At 32.2% G+C, this 18,842-nt stretch overlaps 5 protein-coding genes across 5 annotated transcripts; 4 read left to right on the top strand and 1 right to left on the bottom strand.

Moving 5' to 3' along the window:
- Positions 1-3,652, top strand: Rip11 (Rab11 interacting protein). Its single transcript, XM_013321598.1, has one exon. The coding sequence runs from the start codon at positions 159-161 to the stop codon at positions 1,584-1,586; it is 1,428 nt and encodes a 475-aa protein (XP_013177052.1). The 5' UTR covers positions 1-158; the 3' UTR covers positions 1,587-3,652.
- Positions 3,653-5,810: 2,158 nt separating this feature from the next.
- On the bottom strand, positions 5,811-7,164 carry LOC106124862 (protein KRTCAP2 homolog). Its single transcript, NM_001312034.1, is given in 4 exon segments — positions 5,811-6,292; positions 6,603-6,730; positions 6,862-7,016; positions 7,094-7,164. Coding segments are annotated over 3 exon segments (330 nt in total). The 5' UTR covers positions 6,955-7,016; positions 7,094-7,164; the 3' UTR covers positions 5,811-6,183.
- A 186-nt stretch (positions 7,165-7,350) lies between these two features.
- Positions 7,351-10,158, top strand: Hmgc (hydroxymethylglutaryl-CoA lyase). The gene is made up of 6 exons (XM_013321865.1): positions 7,351-7,706; positions 7,841-7,983; positions 8,063-8,186; positions 8,407-8,619; positions 8,720-8,908; positions 9,820-10,158. Exons 1-6 carry the CDS (start codon positions 7,641-7,643, stop codon positions 10,093-10,095), a joined length of 1,011 nt encoding a protein of 336 aa, XP_013177319.1. The 5' UTR covers positions 7,351-7,640; the 3' UTR covers positions 10,096-10,158.
- Positions 10,159-10,509: 351 nt separating this feature from the next.
- On the top strand, positions 10,510-12,230 carry LOC106124172 (sialic acid synthase-like). Its single transcript, XM_013320643.1, has 4 exons — positions 10,510-10,728; positions 11,245-11,460; positions 11,618-11,965; positions 12,072-12,230. The coding sequence occupies exons 1-4, from the start codon at positions 10,600-10,602 to the stop codon at positions 12,228-12,230; spliced, it is 852 nt and encodes a 283-aa protein (XP_013176097.1). The 5' UTR covers positions 10,510-10,599.
- A 1,345-nt stretch (positions 12,231-13,575) lies between these two features.
- On the top strand, positions 13,576-18,487 carry NANS (N-acetylneuraminic acid synthase). Its single transcript, XM_013321756.1, has 5 exons — positions 13,576-13,961; positions 14,914-15,129; positions 15,895-16,242; positions 16,748-16,898; positions 17,946-18,487. The coding sequence occupies exons 1-5, from the start codon at positions 13,833-13,835 to the stop codon at positions 18,149-18,151; spliced, it is 1,050 nt and encodes a 349-aa protein (XP_013177210.1). The 5' UTR covers positions 13,576-13,832; the 3' UTR covers positions 18,152-18,487.
- The last annotated feature ends 355 nt before the right edge of the window (positions 18,488-18,842 follow it).

Here is an 18,842-nt window from a genome sequence, read left to right as displayed (position 1 = left end):
TGATGCGACTGAACGGTGAACGGACTTAACAAACAAATGGTGACGGGTGACGGTCTATGATTATTGACTGCGACAGCTCATCGTTTGTATAACAGTAGTTTTTTTGTACATTCCATCAACAAAAATATTGCTTTATTATTACTATTTCTTTTAATAAAATGTGGGATCCGACACATGTGCAAGTAACAGTCCAAAGAGCCCGTGGATTATTAATTAAAGGTAAAAACGGTACTAATAACTGTTTTGTTACTATTGCCCTCGGTAAAGAAAAGTTTCAAACTTCCGTGAAACACAAAGCTACTGAGAACGTCGAATGGTTAGAAGAATGTGAACTACGTATTCCATCTCACGGCAACACTGCTGAAATCGTTTTGAAAGTTTACGACGAGGATTTTGTAAAGGATCACTTACTAGGTCAAGTATCGATTCCGTTAAAAGACCTCGATGTCTATGAACGTCCAAGAAATCGCTGGTATACATTGCAAGGTAAAACTGGGAAAGAAAGTGATAAAAAAAGAGGCGAGCTTGAAGTTAAAATAGGTTTTACAGTAAAAGAAGGAAGCCTGACAGATCTTAGCAAAAAGGAAAAACATAAATCATCTTTGTCAAGTATTGCTCAGAATGTAGGCGGAAGCCTTATGAGTATCGGAAGCATTGAAAAACGTAAAGGTATCAAGAAATTCGCTAAGAATCTTGGTTCCAAAATTAATCTGACAAAGAAAGATAAGAAAAGTGATACTTTATCACTTGATGGCAGTGTGGGGAATCTCAAAACTCCGACTTTGCTGACGCCCGACCATTCAACACCAAAAAGATTGTCAGGGGAAGCAGACCCTGGTGTAATTAGTGAAGATGAAGATGAATTTGCTTTTGATGATCTGTCCCATAAAAGTTCTGGGAGTTCACTCAATGTCCACACACTACCAAGAGGGCATAAATATACTCCATCGCCAGTTAATGCTTCCCTTGAAAACCTAGGAGGTGGAGAATTCTTAAGAAGATCAACAAGCAGTAACTTAGCAGTACCTGATAAGTTAGCACCTCAAAAACCTGTCCGCTTGAGTTTAGACACATTCACAGCTCCGCAGCTGCCTGCTCAAGTGATAGATAAAAATGATGAGTGGTCCCAAAAACTTTATTCCCGTCCAAAATCCAATAGCCAGAGTACTATTGACAGAGAAAAGTCATCAAGTCTAGAAAGAAATAAGAAACTGGATAGTCCCAGTTCTCTGAAAGAAAAGCCTAGCCCAAAGTTCTTTAAAAAGTTTGGTAACAATAACAAACCAAAGAAATTGTTAGAGGAGCGAATTATTGTTGGTGAAGAGAACATTGTTGAAGAAGATGCTATCAATCCAGCCTTTAATAACATTCCTAAGACGGTCTTGCAACAGTTTGATGGAAAGACAAGAGAAGATTTAATTGTCATGATCTACAACATGCAAAAAGATGCAGAAGCTGAAAAGAAGAAGAATAAAGATTTAGAAAATTATTTAGATGAATTGTTGCTTCGAGTTATGGAAACAACACCAAGAATCTTACAAAACCCATACACAAGAAACAACAGTATGCATATGAGAAACAAGTGAATTTAAAACTTTCTGAAATCAATATTTACAATGTCAGGAGTGAATTATATTAATATGATAATCACTGTTTTGAAAATTTTACAGAATTGAGTCCATCCAAAGTAAAATTATTAATGCAAAGATTGTGTCATAGTGGATTAGTATGTCTAAATATGGTATAATTTAAAATTAATAAAAATTTAAATGGATGCCTTGAGAACTGTGGCACAGTATTATAAAATAAACTTAGGTAAGTACTTGTCAGTTCAGTTATGAGATTTCTAGTTATAAACATGTTACATTATTTCTCATTATTTATTATGCAGGTGAAATTAAAATGTACTTCCTTATGTTCATTAATTGCTAGTAAGATTTCTTCAACCTAGTGCCTTATAAATTTTACTAAATCTGTGATAAAAGCAAATTTGATTTGATACAGAAATATATTGCTTATTTGATAAATTACTATGAGAATTATGAAACTATTAGCTACTAAATATTTCAAACATACTCAATTTATACATAATATGTCTATGTTATTAACTCATCTATATATCTATATTTTTATATCATTAAAAGCAAACATGCTAACACATCACCTATTGTTATGTGACCACTTTAACCTTGGTGCCAAATTTTGTTGTTTGAAAATTGTGGATAATTTTACTACCAAATCAAGATTTTTATTTTTGTATTATCTGATATGATATGGAATGTATTCATTTGTAAATCTACAATCTACAAGTTTTACAACCCTAAAATATAGTAACTTTTTGCTTCTATGGAAATATTATTAATCCCATGGGTGCGGAGTTATTTGAGAATATATTTGCATGTGGAACGGAATAACTTTTGATTGCTTGGAGTATTATGTAAAGGCAGTACATTTAATTTAAGAATGTTATTTATAAAATATTAAAAGTTTAATTTTTGGTTTGACGTCTTAAACACGTCATCCGTTCTTAGGGGGGAAAAGCAAATGACGTAAATGTAATGAAACAAAAAGAAAAGCAAACTGGAAACCATATGTGTGTCACAATTATTAATATCTAAATATAGAAAACTATTAGTTGATTTGTGAAATACTATTATTGCATTGCATATATTTTATGAATGTATATATACTTTATCATTTTTATAACTACAGTGAACCTTTGCTAAATAAGTTTTGGGCAGTATTGAAGTATTTAGGTGACTCTTTCAATTTGTCTGGGCGAATTACAAACAGACGACATTCACAATCGATCAGTTACATAAATATGAGTGGGTGAATCATGTGTTTAGTGATTCACTTATAATGAAAACTCTTAACGAGTCATGTAATAAACCATAGACATACCGGTTTAAAAGAGTTGACCATTATTATTGTTTATATAACTTTTTTACAAAAAATGTAGCTATTTCATAGACAAAACTGAGTTTCAAATTACTTCATAATATGTGCAATATGAATTAGCTCATAAGTAATTATACATCTCATTTATTAATGAAAGGCAATTTAGGTGTAATACATATCAAGGTCCAAGTTGTTATGTCTGAAACATGGAGAAAAAGTTCATATTACTTTGGTACTAGATGAACAAGCCTTTATTTACTTAAATTTATATTAGTGTTATTATTCTTATGTAGTTGTGTTATTTCAGTGCAGTCAGCAAAAAACATCGATGATTTTTAATCTTCCTTCACTTACACTTATGTTCACCAATACACACAGCTGAGCACTGGGCTCTCTGACCTTTTTAAGACTTGGACTGCAGTGAGAATCACACAACTATTATATTTATGGTTGCATATTGAACAATGTAACCTTGATTATATTCTCCACTGAGTGAGTTGATAAATTGTAATTTTAGAAATAGGATACTATAAGCCTTACTTGTAATTCAAAGATTTGTTTAGTGTTTATTTATTTTTTATTTCATTTAAATACTAAAATTGATTTTATTTACTTCCTTTACCATTTTTCATTAACCATCAATTGTTTGATTTTGAACTTATTTTTTATTAACAATTAAACTACTAACTCTTAAATTATTTAGTTCATGTATCTAATAGTTAAGAGTAAAGTATGTTTATATTCATTGATTGATTGAGTGTTAATAAATAAACTTTGATTAACAATATTATTTTCTTTTAAAGATTATTCCTTTTAAGAACATCAAGAATATATGTTTAAAAATATTGCATTTTACTCTCAATTGAAGTTATGATTTGAATTACATCAATATTTGTTAAGATACTTATATAAATATTTAAATAACGTAACAAAAAATAAACGCCATGGTGAATAAATGATGAAATCATGACATTCCATTGCCGAAACCCATATCTGTTTTATGTTCAAAGAGAATGAAATTGAAAACATGTTTTTCTACATTGTGAAAACTCACGATAAAGCTATACCATAGCTATAAAAACTCCCATGACTTGAAAGCTATAATCTTAACATTATGTCGGGACTCATTCCGACAAAGTGAAAAAATAAATACGTATTCGTAATTCAATTAAACGAACAATCGTTTCATTATAAACTAATAGCAGCAATTCCCCAGTCTAGTAATAATTGGTTGACATTTCATGTGACCCTTGACACTCATTGCATAAGCAAGAGGCCGAGTGAGGAACATCAGTGAGCGAATATTCAATTGAGCGCATGTACATGTATCAATTTCTGTCATACATCATTGGAATAAAGCAATAGGTCGAATAGATATACATACGGTTGAATTGCTACATAATTCGCTTCCTATTTTACTGTTGCTAAAAACCAGAATAAATTAAATTTGCTACAATTTGTCAACAGGAGGCCGATTTTAGTCAAGTGGGATAAGCAGATACGAAATTCTTGCGGTTTTTACATCTACGGGTGCATGTACTTTGAATAGACAAAGACCTAGCAATAGACTATTTGTAATTCTTATTTTAAAAAAACTGAGATAACATCGTTTTGTTATGTTTCGACAGCCTTAACTCTCAATTGAGTAGCCAATTTTGCATCACAACGTCTCTAGTTAAAATTCTACGCAGAATTTTAAATCCTATTTTTGTCCATAGCTAATCTTTTTTGTAATACTCGAATACAATGGCTGTGAAAGTTATTGCAAGGGTATTATGCTGTGATTCAGCGGAGGCATCCTACCGGTTCGTGCGAACAGGTTTTTAAAAGAATGAAGTCGTACCGGCATTAATGCAGATTAATTGCGAAACATTTGCAAGTACAACAATAAACCATTCTTTATGTAAAAATAAATAATAAAATAAATATAATAATAAAACCTTTTTTTTCATTTTTTTTGCCATGTGAGTAAATGTAATAAACAAACAATAAAATATACCGACTGATTGTACCCCTAAGGACACCTCACTTGATATACATGTAAGTTATAGGAGGTCCTTTTTTAATGTGTAGAAAACGCCTACTGTCCGCCCAAGCAGCAAGAGCGGATTGTTTCAGACAGAGCTAACATTAGGGTGGCGCGGTTGGACGACCGATCACGGAGTTGGTTCAAGTAGTAGATGGTCATGAGTGTAAGGGGTGCCACAGATCTGCAATTGCAAATTAGGCACCCTTACATACTCCTATAGGAGGTCCTAGATCACAAAAAAACAGCTTATACATTTAAGGCAAGCAAGGCTCGCACCCGATTTTAGTTTGCTTTGTATGATTCTAAAAAGCTCAGCGTCCATCATCCGCGCCGTCCGCATCGAAAGACATCAAATCTGTTTAATCCGTGTGTACAGTTCGTCAGGTGCGAGCCAATAGACGCGTACCTTAAGACATACCCGTTGTATGGTAAATAAATTTTCTGAATAATGCAAATTTTTGTCGACTGAAGGAAATATCTCAATCGCGTTAAAGATAACGATAATGATCAATGATGACAACATGTGCTTGATAAGTAGTTATCCTTGCCGTAACATATCCAACACAAAATTCTTATTTCCGAGGCCATGTCAATGGCTTATGTACTAAATTTTAATATTTTGCACTGCACATTTTTTGTGACAAAGGCTAAATATTCTATCAAATGTTTGCCTCTTTAATCCCAGGTAATCTTATGTTACTAATATTATGAATGTGAATCTTTGGATGGATGAATGTTTGCATGCTTCTATAGAATAACTGAACGGATCTCAATGAAATTTGCCATACATATAGAACAGTCTGGAAGAACTTTATTAGTAGGTATTAAATTAAATGGCATTTTGTTGTAGTTTAAAGAATATATATTATTCATTCTATCATTTGTAAAAAAGATAAGATAACAAATGTCTCAATTTGTGATTCATAAAAGATTAAACTATTTATATGCTTGCTTGCAAAATTGTTTAAATCTTTAGCTATGTTGACAGAATAACTTTACATGTAGTTTTTTTTTTCAGTATTAATTCTTTTGTGAGATACCTCGCATACAATAAATCAACACATATATTTTACTTTAGAAAAATTGTTATTAATTTCTACCTCCACTGAACCTACAAAGATATACAAAGTAATAAGTTTAAAAATCTCATTTAAAAATAATAATTTTATTAAAATTATAAAAAGAACTTCTGGAATTGTGACTTTATTCTATCATTATAAAAATTAAAAGAAAATACATAGAAATAAAATATTTCATTTATGTCTACGAGACTTGGTTGGGGCAGCAACTGGGGCTACTGCTGCATATGTTTTCTGTGACAGCTTGTTCATGTAGTAGATGGTCATGAGTGAAAATATCAAACTGAAAAAAGAAAGAATTTTACATACATTAATATAGAAAAATCACATTAACCTAAATTAAAACATCTATATAGTCATTTTCCCAGGTTCTGTGTAAAATATTTGACAAAAACTTGCCATAATATAGAGATTTATACCAATACCTTAAACAACACATTATGATCTTCAAAATTACACTGACAAAATGCAATAACTTTGCTACAGTACAATTGGACAGTTTAGATTCAGACTTAATAAATTGACAACTAAAAGATTGTTCTATCAATCCCTTCCTCCATTCCATAATCATTTAAGAAAAAAAAATAACTTACCATGTTGTGAAGCAAATCCGATGCACCATACCCGCTGCAATAAGTGATATTGCCATGGATAGTACAATTTCTGGCAGCTTCAATTGAAAGTTCTTACCAAATAATGTAGCTTCTAAGTTTCCTACTGCCTGAATAAACCATTAAGGATCTTATTCTGCTCTAGTTACTTATGTCAATTTCTATAATACATAAAATTATTGAAAATTGCACTTGAAAGTTAAGATAAGTAAACACCAACAAAAATACTAAAAAAGGATACTGTTACAAAAAATAAGAACATCAGGGAACCAAGGTAACCTCCAAATATAATTGTGATCGGCGACCTTACTAGAAGTGGTTTATACATTTGCATCCCAGAAAATATCAACAATGTGAGGATGCTGGATAAAACGAAGGACGTGGCACTGTTTACCGCTAAAACATTTTAACACATTTTAATATAAACAATTCGCAATGTACTTTAAGCTGTAGTTAATTAAAAAGTCAATTACCCATTATTTCAAATTTAATTCGATGTTTGCAATCAACAAATATTCTTTATTTACCGGCAAAATAACCAATAAATCTCAAAATCCCATAAGCATTAATATGACAGTGACAACTGACAACTACTGACAAAGTGACAACAACTGGCAACAAAATCACGAAATCTGACAACCATTTCACCTTGCCATTGGCTTTTTTATAACTTTCCTAGTTTATGTTTCGTTGCATTTGGTTGCGATTTCCAGCCAGTACGAAGAATTCTTTTTCTGTCTTTGATCATCTATTGTTTTTTGTTTATTATTGTAATTAACTTTAACGGAAATTAAAAGTAAAAATGTAGGTAGGTAAAGCTATCTTCGTGTTGTGCGATGAAGTTTGAATTTGAAGTTTTGAAGTTTGTTATCATTATCAAAAACCAGTCTTTGATAAGAAATGTTTTGTAAATACGATCTTGTAAGACTGGCGAGTAGTTTTATTTGCATATTATTACGCCGAGAGCAAACTCGTTTTTGATAGAATAGACAGAAGTTTTAGAAAGTGTACGTTTAAAAAATGCATTCAGTAAATAGAGCCCTTAAATTAAAACTAAAAAACGAACTTTGTTACATTCGAACACTGGTAAGTATTTTAATGACAAATATAATATTTAAAAGTTATTAATCTATTTGTATCTTAATTTAACTTTTCCTTGACGACATGTGTAAGGTTTTTAAAAATATTATAACTAAACACATAAAATCTCATGTTTACAGAGTACTGTGTCCGATATAAGAATTTACGAAGTTGGACCTCGAGATGGCTTACAAAATGAGTCCAAATTTGTTCCAACTGATGTGAAAGTGGAACTTATACATAAACTTGCTGCAGCTGGCATCAAAAATATTGAATCTGCAAGGTGTAGTATTCACAATTACAAAAAAACTAAGTTTTTTTTAAATTGCCTTGTACATAACTTATAGTTTTGATCATTACAGTTTTGTAAGTCCAAAATGGGTTAAACAAATGAGTGATGGTACTGATGTAATGAAAACTATCAAAAGAAGTCCTGGAGTAAACTATCCAGTACTGATACCCAATTTAAAAGGCTATGAGACGGCTGTAAGTGAAGAATTATAATAACCTTTTCCCTATATTTTGTTTAGTAATTTATTAGAATAATATTAATATTTGTTAGTTATTACAAACAAGCTATTGGGAATTTTATTAGAGGTATCTGTAATACATTTCTTACCTAGAAAGGATACTACTAATATATTATTTGCTATATATACCATAATGCTTTTATTATCAAAACTTATACCTTGTAAATAAATTACAGATGAAATGTAATATTGAAGAAGTTGCCATATTTCCTGCTGGATCGGAAGGATTTTCACAGAAAAATCTGAACTGCTCAGTTGAAGAAGGCTTAAAAAGGTTTAAAGAAGTAGCTGTTCAGGCTATTAAAGATGGTTTAAGAGTTCGGGGCTACATATCTTGTGTTGTAGGATGTCCATATGATGGTCCCATTCATCCTAAAGGTATAGCCAAGGTGAGGTATAGAATTATGATTTCCAAATAGAATATATATTGTCAGTTGTCGAATAAGTTTGATATTAAAAACCCTTATATACTACATTTTACATTTATAGATAACAGAAGAATTGTTTGCAATGGGTTGTTATGAAGTATCCCTAGGGGATACAATAGGAGTGGGCACTGCCGGCTCAGTGCAAAGACTGATGCGTGAAGTGCTCAATGTTGCCAAGCCAGAAAACTTAGCGTTGCATTTCCATGACACTTACGGTCAAGGTCTTTCAAATTTACTTGCTGGGTTAGAAGTAAGTTTCGTTTATTTTTTTATAACAAAATAATGGTTATTTAGTACTTTTTATATACATATGATCTAAAGATTATACATAATAATTTGGTGTTAACTTTACTCTTTTCTCATATCTTTATTATGTCACTTGTTTCAACAAAAAAATAGTCTAAAGTAACATTTGTAGAATAAATTCTAAATGTTATATAATAATAAAGATAAGTCCCAAAAGAAAATATTCTTATAGTTACATATCTTTTATCATGATAACAGATAGGATGCTATTCCATTAACAAACGATGAATCAACATTTCAAATGTAAAAATCAAACTTTACTGACAAGGCTTCTTTTAATTTTTTTTTAATGTTTTTAATCAAAGTTACAATGCAAAAAATTATATTACTAGAAAATATCCCTAGGATCAATGATTTAGTTAGATATTTCGGAAGTAGGAAGCGTAAAGAATAGTATTGTGAAACTTTTTCCTATTTCCTTTTTATTAACAAAGTATTTTTTACATTGTGATTTAGATAAATACTTCTTTTATAACGCGCAAACGAACAGGCGGAAGTTTATTAGTTATTTCCAGCTATTAATATCCGCAATAACTAAAGAGTTTTTAATGCTGAAAGGAAGAATAACAACATTTTGCGATGCGATGCAATTTAGCGAATTTCATCTCATTATTTTTATTTTATTACTCAATGATTTTAGTGTTATTTTTATATGTTGATTACCTCACTAATTATAATGGTTTTTCCTTTGATTTCACTATTTATCTTTGAACAGTAAATATTTTAATAATATTTCGCGGGCTTTTGCCTCCCGTCCTAACACGCAATTTTGAAATGTTGGCGTTCGTTTAAATTTTTTTTTTGACACCGTCGTGGACACTCTACACCATATATTAAAGGCACTATTTGTTACAGTTCGGAATCAAAACTGTGGATTCATCAATATCAGGTCTTGGGGGGTGTCCTTACGCCCGAGGGGCCACAGGAAACCTAGCAACAGAGGACTTAGTATACTTTTTATATGGCCTTGGAGTTAACACAGACATTGATTTGGTCAAATTGATCGAAGCAGGTCGTTATATTTCAAACTTCCTAGGAAAGATGACCGAGTCTAGAGTGAATCGTGCTTTAAGTGATAGATTTAAGAACCATTCAGACATTGTTAAAATAGCTGCATGTACAGTCAATTAAATTGACGTTTGTAAATGTGAATGTCGATGTACAAAGTGTATAATAAATCTATCAATTTATAAATGATTTCTCATTTGTTTAATACCGTTGTAAAAAAGATATTTTTCAATCTTTAGATCAATAACTATGATTAAAGATTTCATTTCTGTTCGAATTACATGCACGGGAGTTATTAAAGAAAAGAAAAAAGTTAAGAACGCCATTAATTATTACTCAGTTTAATTACAATACTCTTGTTTTGATAATGTGCTCAAAATTAAAGCGTTTAACTATACTTACTCAAGTATTGCATAAAACAGTCACGTCAAAATGAAATCCAGGAATGTCCCACAAAAGATATATCAAATGATGGTGACCCTAAGTACTATTCTATTGAGTTAAATTGAGCCCTACACATGCAGTGCCCGAAAAATTAATTCGACCTTCAAACACGAATTCGAACGACTGCGTTATTTCAACGGTCATTTTATCGGGATCAATATTAAAGACGTTTAGAAATTTAATATGAGTACAATAATTTTACGAAACAATGTTAAAATCGGTGGTAACAATTCGTGTTTTATTATCGCTGAAATTGGACAAAATCATCAAGGTGACATTGAAATTGCAAAAAAACTGATAAAAGCGGCTAAGGTAAGTTTGAATTTAAACGATTCTTATTCAAAATGCCGGAACATTTTCTTAATAGCTCAGTTAACTTGCATTAAGAACCCTCCATCAATTATGATTTCAATTACACTTAATTAAACCTTAACTTACTGGTTGAAGTTTTATTTAAAACAGTAGCTGTTGCCCGCGACTCCGTCCGCGAGGATTTAAAAAAAAACTTATTAGTCTACGTCTTCTTCCAGACTATGTTTTACATTCATGCCAAATTTCTTCGTTATCAGTTCAGTAGTTCTAGAGATACCTTCAAACAAACATCCATTCATGCATCTAAATTTTCGCATTTATATTATATTATTAAGTTTTTATATAAAATTTAGATCTAGAGTCCGAGTTAATCAAAGTTTACTAAAATGAGCTCTATTCAAAAACCAAAACGCCTACTAGACATTTTTGGATGGGTTGTACCTTGCATATTGGCTAAATTATAACAGTTCATCGCATTTTAATACAGAAAGTTAATAACACATTTCATAATTACAGGAAGCTGGTGCAGATTGCGTTAAGTTTCAAAAGAGTAGTCTTAAAGATAAGTTTACAAAACAACGGTTAGAACAACCGTATAACAACATCAACTCATGGGGATCCACGTACGGCGAACACAAACGATATTTAGAATTTTCCGAAGACGAATACAGAGTCTTGTTAAAATATGCACAAGATCTTGATATTATGTTTACAGCCTCTGCGATGGATATGGTACTATACACTATTTATTTTTTATAACTCAATAGACTTTGTCTTCGTTTCTTTTATAGTTTAACCGAAACTTTCAATATTATCGCATGTCTTTAGTACCGTTGATTGCAGTAACTAGTCTTCATATAAAATATCTAGATGTAACTTATTGTTTTAGGAATCTTTTGACTTTTTACTCAACCTGAAAGTCCCATTCATAAAGATAGGGTCCGGAGACTCCAACAATCTTCTTTACATAAAATACGCTGCGACCAAGAAGATTCCACTCATAGTTTCTACGGGAATGATAGATAAAGCGACTGTGACATCCATCTATGATATAATATCAACACAACATAAACATTTCTGCTTACTACATTGTGTGTCCGCGTATCCTACGCCTTACGAAGACTGTAATCTAAGAGTCCTCCAAGATTATAGGAATTGTTACGATGTTCCTGTGGGTTACTCTGGTCATGAGCTGGGAATAAAGGTCGTTATAGCTGCTGTTGCTTTAGGAGCTAAGGTACGTATTTCTTTTTATAATTTTTTTTTATTTCGAACACCTTTTACTAAGTAAGTATAAAGTAAAATAATCCAAATTCTAAGGGTGGTTTTTCTTTTCCATGTAGGTAATAGAGAAGCATATAACTTTAGACAGAAGCATGAAAGGCACGGATCATCAATGTTCTCTGGTACCATCGGAATTACAGCAGTTAGTTCTAGCAGTGCGTTCTTTGGAAGTGATGCTTCGAACTTCTGCAAAAATGATACATTTTTTCGGTAATTAACTTAGCTATTTTTCAACTGATAAAAGTTTGTGACTCCTGTTGCCGTCTCCTGATGAACATCAAACGTTCAGGTGAACTAAAGTAGTAACTAAAATTGGACGACAAATCTAGGTGTATCAAAATTAAATTTACAATTTGACCAAGCAGACTTTTTGGTTGTGCTGAACAATTTTTATCAATATGTTTTATTATTTTTTATCAAAAATTTATTGCAAGTAAACGTGACGCATAACTCAATCTTGAGACTTACTTGAGACGATTAGTACACAAAGTTTAATTTTTTCATTTTAAGTAAATAAGTTGTTATCGATATTTGTTCATTTGATTTCAAAACTGTTTACATGTTCGTTTGCTTATCATACAAATGACATCACTTAAATCCGCTTTTAACCGCCCTTTTTTAATGCACGTCGATGTTACTGGAATAATATTGACTTGTTTACAAACATTAGACATGGTATTCACTTTAAATAAAATTTTATGTTTTTACTTTGCTTATCATATTAGTAATTGCACATGGTATCAGAAGAGCAGAATAAGATACTAAAATCTGTATTTATTTTATGTATTTTTTACCCTATTGGCGTATGAGGTCAGCCTAATGCAACTCACTATTGTTAGGAAGAAAACCGACACTGTGCCGGTGTACTGGCACAACACTAGCCTTACTAAAACGTCGACGTTTATGTCCCCTCACTAATAATTCTGACACTGGAATTCGTAATGAAAGCACGTTATTCGCGCCAAAGGATCCTAACGAATAATGTCTAAAACTATGTTTTATACGAATTGATTGTTTTTGGTAGTCCACTAACTATGAGCATTAATGATTACGTTATTTAAATTTTGCTTCTCCATATGGTCATTAATACTTCGTACATCATTGTACGTGCGTGCAACATTCGCTCACTTGTATGTTAAGTTATGACGCCATCGATATCTTTAACAAACTCGTTTTGCTGTTCACTGTACTAAAACATTGCTTTTCTACTTACATTTATATGAGTACATTATGTTTTGTACTCAAATTGTTCAAACATGATCGATAATCTACATAAAGAGAAGCGACTTAGTATCATAGAATAACAGTTTTAAGCAAAATCGTGTATGTCATGAGTTTAAGCCTCGGAATTAAAATTTAGCCCCAATTTACATCTACACCTAACTATACGTATATTAAAAGCAAGTATACTAAAGAAGACGATACCAAGCATCAGTTAAGGGAAATGTTTACGTCTCGTTAATGTATTGTTTTAATACTTTATCACGCTATTGACTAATCGACGGGCCTTATGAGGTACTTGTTGGTAGCAGCGGACAGCGGGCATACTGGTTTTATCATTTATCAGGCGTCGCGTCGCGGGCGGGCGCGGCGGCACGAGCAGGCAAGCGGCGCAGGCAAGGCGCGCGCGCAATAGTGTATCGGCCGCGAGACACAGAGCCCGCTTTTATATTGAATCGACCTTATTTACACAATCCAATCCTGAGCGGGAGGTCGATAAACCTTACGTATATACCTACACGCAGTGTCAGTACTAGTTCACCTCTCCTACCCGTATCGACTTGTTTATTTTTTATGGAACAAATTCAACAGCTGACAACATGGTCGTAGTGAAGATTACGGAAGATATCAAAGTAGGCGGCGACAATCCGTGTTTTATTATAGCAGAAGTCGGACAAAATCATCAAGGTGACATTGAAATAGCGAAAAAATTGATAAAAGCAGCCAAGGTCAGTACTATTTTATTATTAGAGTATTTGTAAATTGGTAATGTTTTAGGTTAGTGACGCTTTGTTATTATTGCTAGAACAAAACAAAGAGATTCTTTATCCTCGTTACGTATACAAGCAGTCTAATTATTGATAGTATAGGAACCTACCCGCATAATTTAACATGTATCTGTTTATAAAATAGTAGCTTACTACTAGCTATATTTACAAATACTTTCACTTTTAAGCCTTACTTTACAACAACAAACGAAAACAATATGCATATGTACTTGCTTTGAATGTGTCGACTCATTCTTTGAATTTGAAATAACTGTACTGTAATTACAAGTTAATAATAAATTTAGCAGATTTTATAACAATGTATTACTCGTATAATATAATATTAAGTACAATGACCCTTTTTAATACTGTTCTTGAGAACACTAGTCCTGGTTATTTTGTATATGTTCAGGACTCTATGCTAAAAATTCCTGACATATATCAGAACGCCTTAAAAAACATAAAACTCAATTTCTTTTACCAGCAAACAACTTTATCTTTGTTCAATTATCGGCAATTATGTTTACAAAGCAATAAGTAAATAGCAAGTTGCAATGTAATTAAAGTTATCATTTGTTTTTATAACTTTATATACCAGTTGGAGATTATTTACTCATGAAATACATAACACAAATAAATAATCGCATTTGTTACCAAGAACAGAGATTACCAATTTTAATTTTCTACCACTTGTATCATTTTTTATTCATAAACAATTGTTTTCGATTAGAATAAATGTTTTTCAATAGTATCATTCTATTCTATAAGTTCACCTTACTGTTACGACTTGTTTTTGCTTCATAAATTTTAATAGTCTGTATTACTTACAATTTAATTTACATTGTTCTTTAAAATCTAAAGAATAAACTTTAATATCTGATTTAAAAATAAAATAATATGTAATATATTACAGGATTCGGGTGCGAGTTGTGTTAAATTTCAAAAGACATGTCTCAAAGAGAAATTCACATCGAAGTATTTGGAAAGGCCATATGACAATCCCAATTCATGGGGCAAAACTTACGGCGAACATAAGACGCATCTTGAATTCACAGAGGCGCAGTACAGAGAATTGTTTAAATATGCGCAGGAGATCGGAATACTGTTCACCGCATCAGCAATGGATATGGTAAGTAGCTCATTATTATCTACTTATTGTTGCCCGAGACTCCGTCTGCGCGGAGTTTTACATCTGGGCCAAATTTCATCAAGATCGGTTGAGTTGTTCCGGAGATACCTTTAAATAACCATCCATTCATCCATCTAAACTTTCGCTTTTATAATATTAGTAAGATAAGTAATATAGTGTTTATATTATAGTGACTAACTGAAGAACAAAAATATACATATTGGTACTTTCAAACTATTATCGTACAATTCATGAATTTATGAATGTTTTAAAATCTAGTTAATGTACAAACCATAGACAAATTTTCACATAATACTACATAATCTTTATGCCCTCTTGTAACAATGAAGTTCCATACAGAATGTAATTATGCAAAATAAGACATAACAATGCAATACCCTTTGTTAAATCACGTTTTATAGCTTATGGACTCGTGTTTCATAACTCCATAACGCGTGTACTCTTAAGACTAGACACAACAAAAAATTGCATATTAAACCTATAGGTAGAAAGGAATATAACACGTCAGCAAGTCACTTTTATATCACATGTTGCAAATTCACGCATCCGGATTCTGAGTAAACATAAGAAGATACGCTAAAATTAGTGTCCGATGTACGTCACCGGCTCAAACATCTTTCACGTTCGTAAAGTAATAACCTGAAATAGTAATATAAAGTATTGGTATTTCCACTTCGATAATTTAAAAAACAGTCATAAAATTATCTATAAATAAATTTATCGCAAAATAAAATTTATTTTCAGGTGTCATTCGACTTTCTTGTCAACATCAAAGTACCCTTTATCAAGATAAGTTCAGGTGACTCGAACAATTCGTTGTTCTTGAAATACGCTGCGTCGAAGAAGGTCCCCTTGATCATATCAACTGGAATGGTGGATAAAAAGGCTGTCAAAACTATTTACGATATAATATCGGCTCAGCACAAGCAGTTCTGTCTTCTGCATTGTATCTCTGCTTACCCTGTACCCTTCGAGGATTGCAATTTAACAGTTCTACAAGACTACATGAACTCTTTTGATGTACCTGTGGGGTATTCCGGACAAGAACTCGGCACCGCAGTGGCATTGGGCGCTGTCGCACTCGGCGCTAAGGTTGACATTTCACTCATTTGTATATTAGAATAGCTTTTGCCCGCGACTCAATCGGGGCTGATTTAAAACAAAAACTTAATTAGTTTATGTGTAATTAGCTTAAGTGTTCTTGCAGGCTATTTTCTGTATCTATGCTATATTAAATTCCAGCGACATTCATGCAGCAGTTCTAGAGATACCTACCTACTTACAAACATCCATCTATTCATCCAAACATTCGCATTTATAATATTAGTAAAATTACACTAAACAGAATATATTATAGATAAGTTATCAAATGGACCATAGATCTTGTACTTGATGGATTCTTTCTTTACTAGATCACAGTTATAGGAGACAAAGCTATTTAATTATTTGTGATCGGTTTAAAATATAAAATCAGGAGATTTCGTTTTTCTTGTTAAATTAATGTAAAAGTCAAATTGTGTTGAACAAAAATTGGTATGTTTTAATAATGAAACATTTTACTTGTACAGGAAGCTCTATAGCTTCTTAATATTTGCAGGTGTTGGAGAAGCATATAACACTGGACAAGTCGATGAAGGGAACTGACCACGTGTGCTCGCTCACACCCACAGAGTTCCAGCAGCTGGTGCGTGACGTCAGAGTCATAGAAGCTGCATTAGGGAACCCTATTAAGAAAGTTGTCACTTCAGGTAATTGCATTACGCCTCGCATAAAAACCTGTTTTTTTTATACCATAAGGTGGCAAACGAGCGAGCGGCGACCTGAAATCGCTGAAATAGCGAAGTGACCGTTGCCCATAGACATATGCAATTGCATATGCGTTGCCTACCTTAAATCAACGGAGGAGAGGATGCACAGAAAGAAAATATCTTCCCTTTCCATGCATCCTCTCATCCGGAAAGTCCACTTCCACTTCCCATCCTTTCCTTATAAGAAAAAGGGTGGGAAGGGAAAGAAGATTAAATTAGACCACCGGGACGCACACTCATCAGACGAGACGCAGAATTACTTCCACTTCACGCATCTTCTGTGTGATCGTGGTATATCACCGGGCGAGCCGGGACAATTCGTGCGAAGATGTTAAAGCGGGCTTTACCACTGTTAAACTGTTTTTTTTATAATCAACGATGATAATGATTCAAGGTCAATTTCATCAGGGTCAAAAAATGCCGTTAACATAATGAGAACTATTCCAAACCTTAATTAGCTATTAACAAGTGAAAAAGTTTTCTATTGCTTGTTTTCGTTTCTTAACTTAAAAGGTCCATGTTCTATCAGTAACTATGTTAGCTTCACTTTTTTTTTAAACTTATCATGTCAGTGATAATTTTATTTACACATTACATTTATCTTTATCTAATATTGACATTATCTTTTTAACAAAACACATGACGACATATTAGTTAATTCTGAAAGGAATTTGTAGTATTTGTTCTATAAAGGAATTGATATTAAAAAGCCATATTTACCTTTTCTTAAACGGTTACACTTTTTTCAATTATTGTGTTCGTAGTCGTTTAGTTTGTTCATTTTCCAATATGTAAAACTAGATGTCGCCCGCAACGCAACTCCTTCCGCGAGGAATTAAAAAAAAACATAGTTGTCTATGTGTTCTTCCAGACTATGTTCTATATGTATGCCAAATTTACGTTCTGAAGATACCTTCAAAGAAACATCCATCCATCTGAACATTCGAATTTATAATATTACTAAGATAAAAAATATTTTTATTACAGAAATACCATGCATTGATAAACTTCAAAAGTCGTTAGTTATGGGTAGTACGAAAAACAAAGGTGAAATCTTATATCCAGGCGACGTTAAGATAAAAGTGGCTGAACCTAAAGGATTGAACGCGTTGCATTTCGAAGAGGTTATTTACAAAACTCTGGTATACGATAAGAAGGAAGACGAGCCTCTCAACGAAGGAGATTTCTGTTAACTCTAATTCCAAATTAATTACGAATACACAAAGAATTATGCAGCAATATACAACGAATTAATTTAGATTAAGCTTTTATACTTTTAATGTGATATATAAAGTTTTTAATATCTATCAATTTATGTAGAATCATGAACCATAATATTGACCTTGTTGTGTACAAAGATGTCAAGGTCAAAGTAAAATAAAGCGTCGACAAGCCTTTTTATAAAATATCATTCGTCTGTTATAGCGTCATAATATCTTAAAATATATGCAATGTTTTATAACTCATCCGAATTTTCTATTGTATCTTTTAATTATTATTTAATAAGACTTTTAACTATTGTTAATTAATGGAATTATTAATAAATTTTAAATCACTGTAGATTAGCGCCTTTTCATTATGACTTCCTAGCGTCCTGTGTTATGTTTGAATTCTTTTGGTGATTTTGAAGACTGATCTTATAATTAGTAATTACTATTTTAGACCAAACCTTAAAAATAATATGTTGACGTACAATATATATATATATGTAGTTACGTATTTCCTAGCTCGGCGAGTACTGAAATCCATTTCATATTTTTTTATGTTATGTTGGCATCCATTCATAAAGTGGACACGTGGTGCGATGAGTTTCAAAATTATAAAGAAATCGAGTGTCTGCATTATTGGGATGTTTCCACGTATAATTCACGGTAGTCTATTTTG

This window comes from Papilio xuthus, unplaced genomic scaffold (genome assembly GCF_000836235.2).
Source record: "Papilio xuthus unplaced genomic scaffold, Pxut_1.1 DF825946.1, whole genome shotgun sequence".
NCBI lineage: Eukaryota > Metazoa > Arthropoda > Insecta > Lepidoptera > Papilionidae > Papilio > Papilio xuthus.
This window is presented reverse-complemented; position numbering and strand designations above follow the sequence as displayed.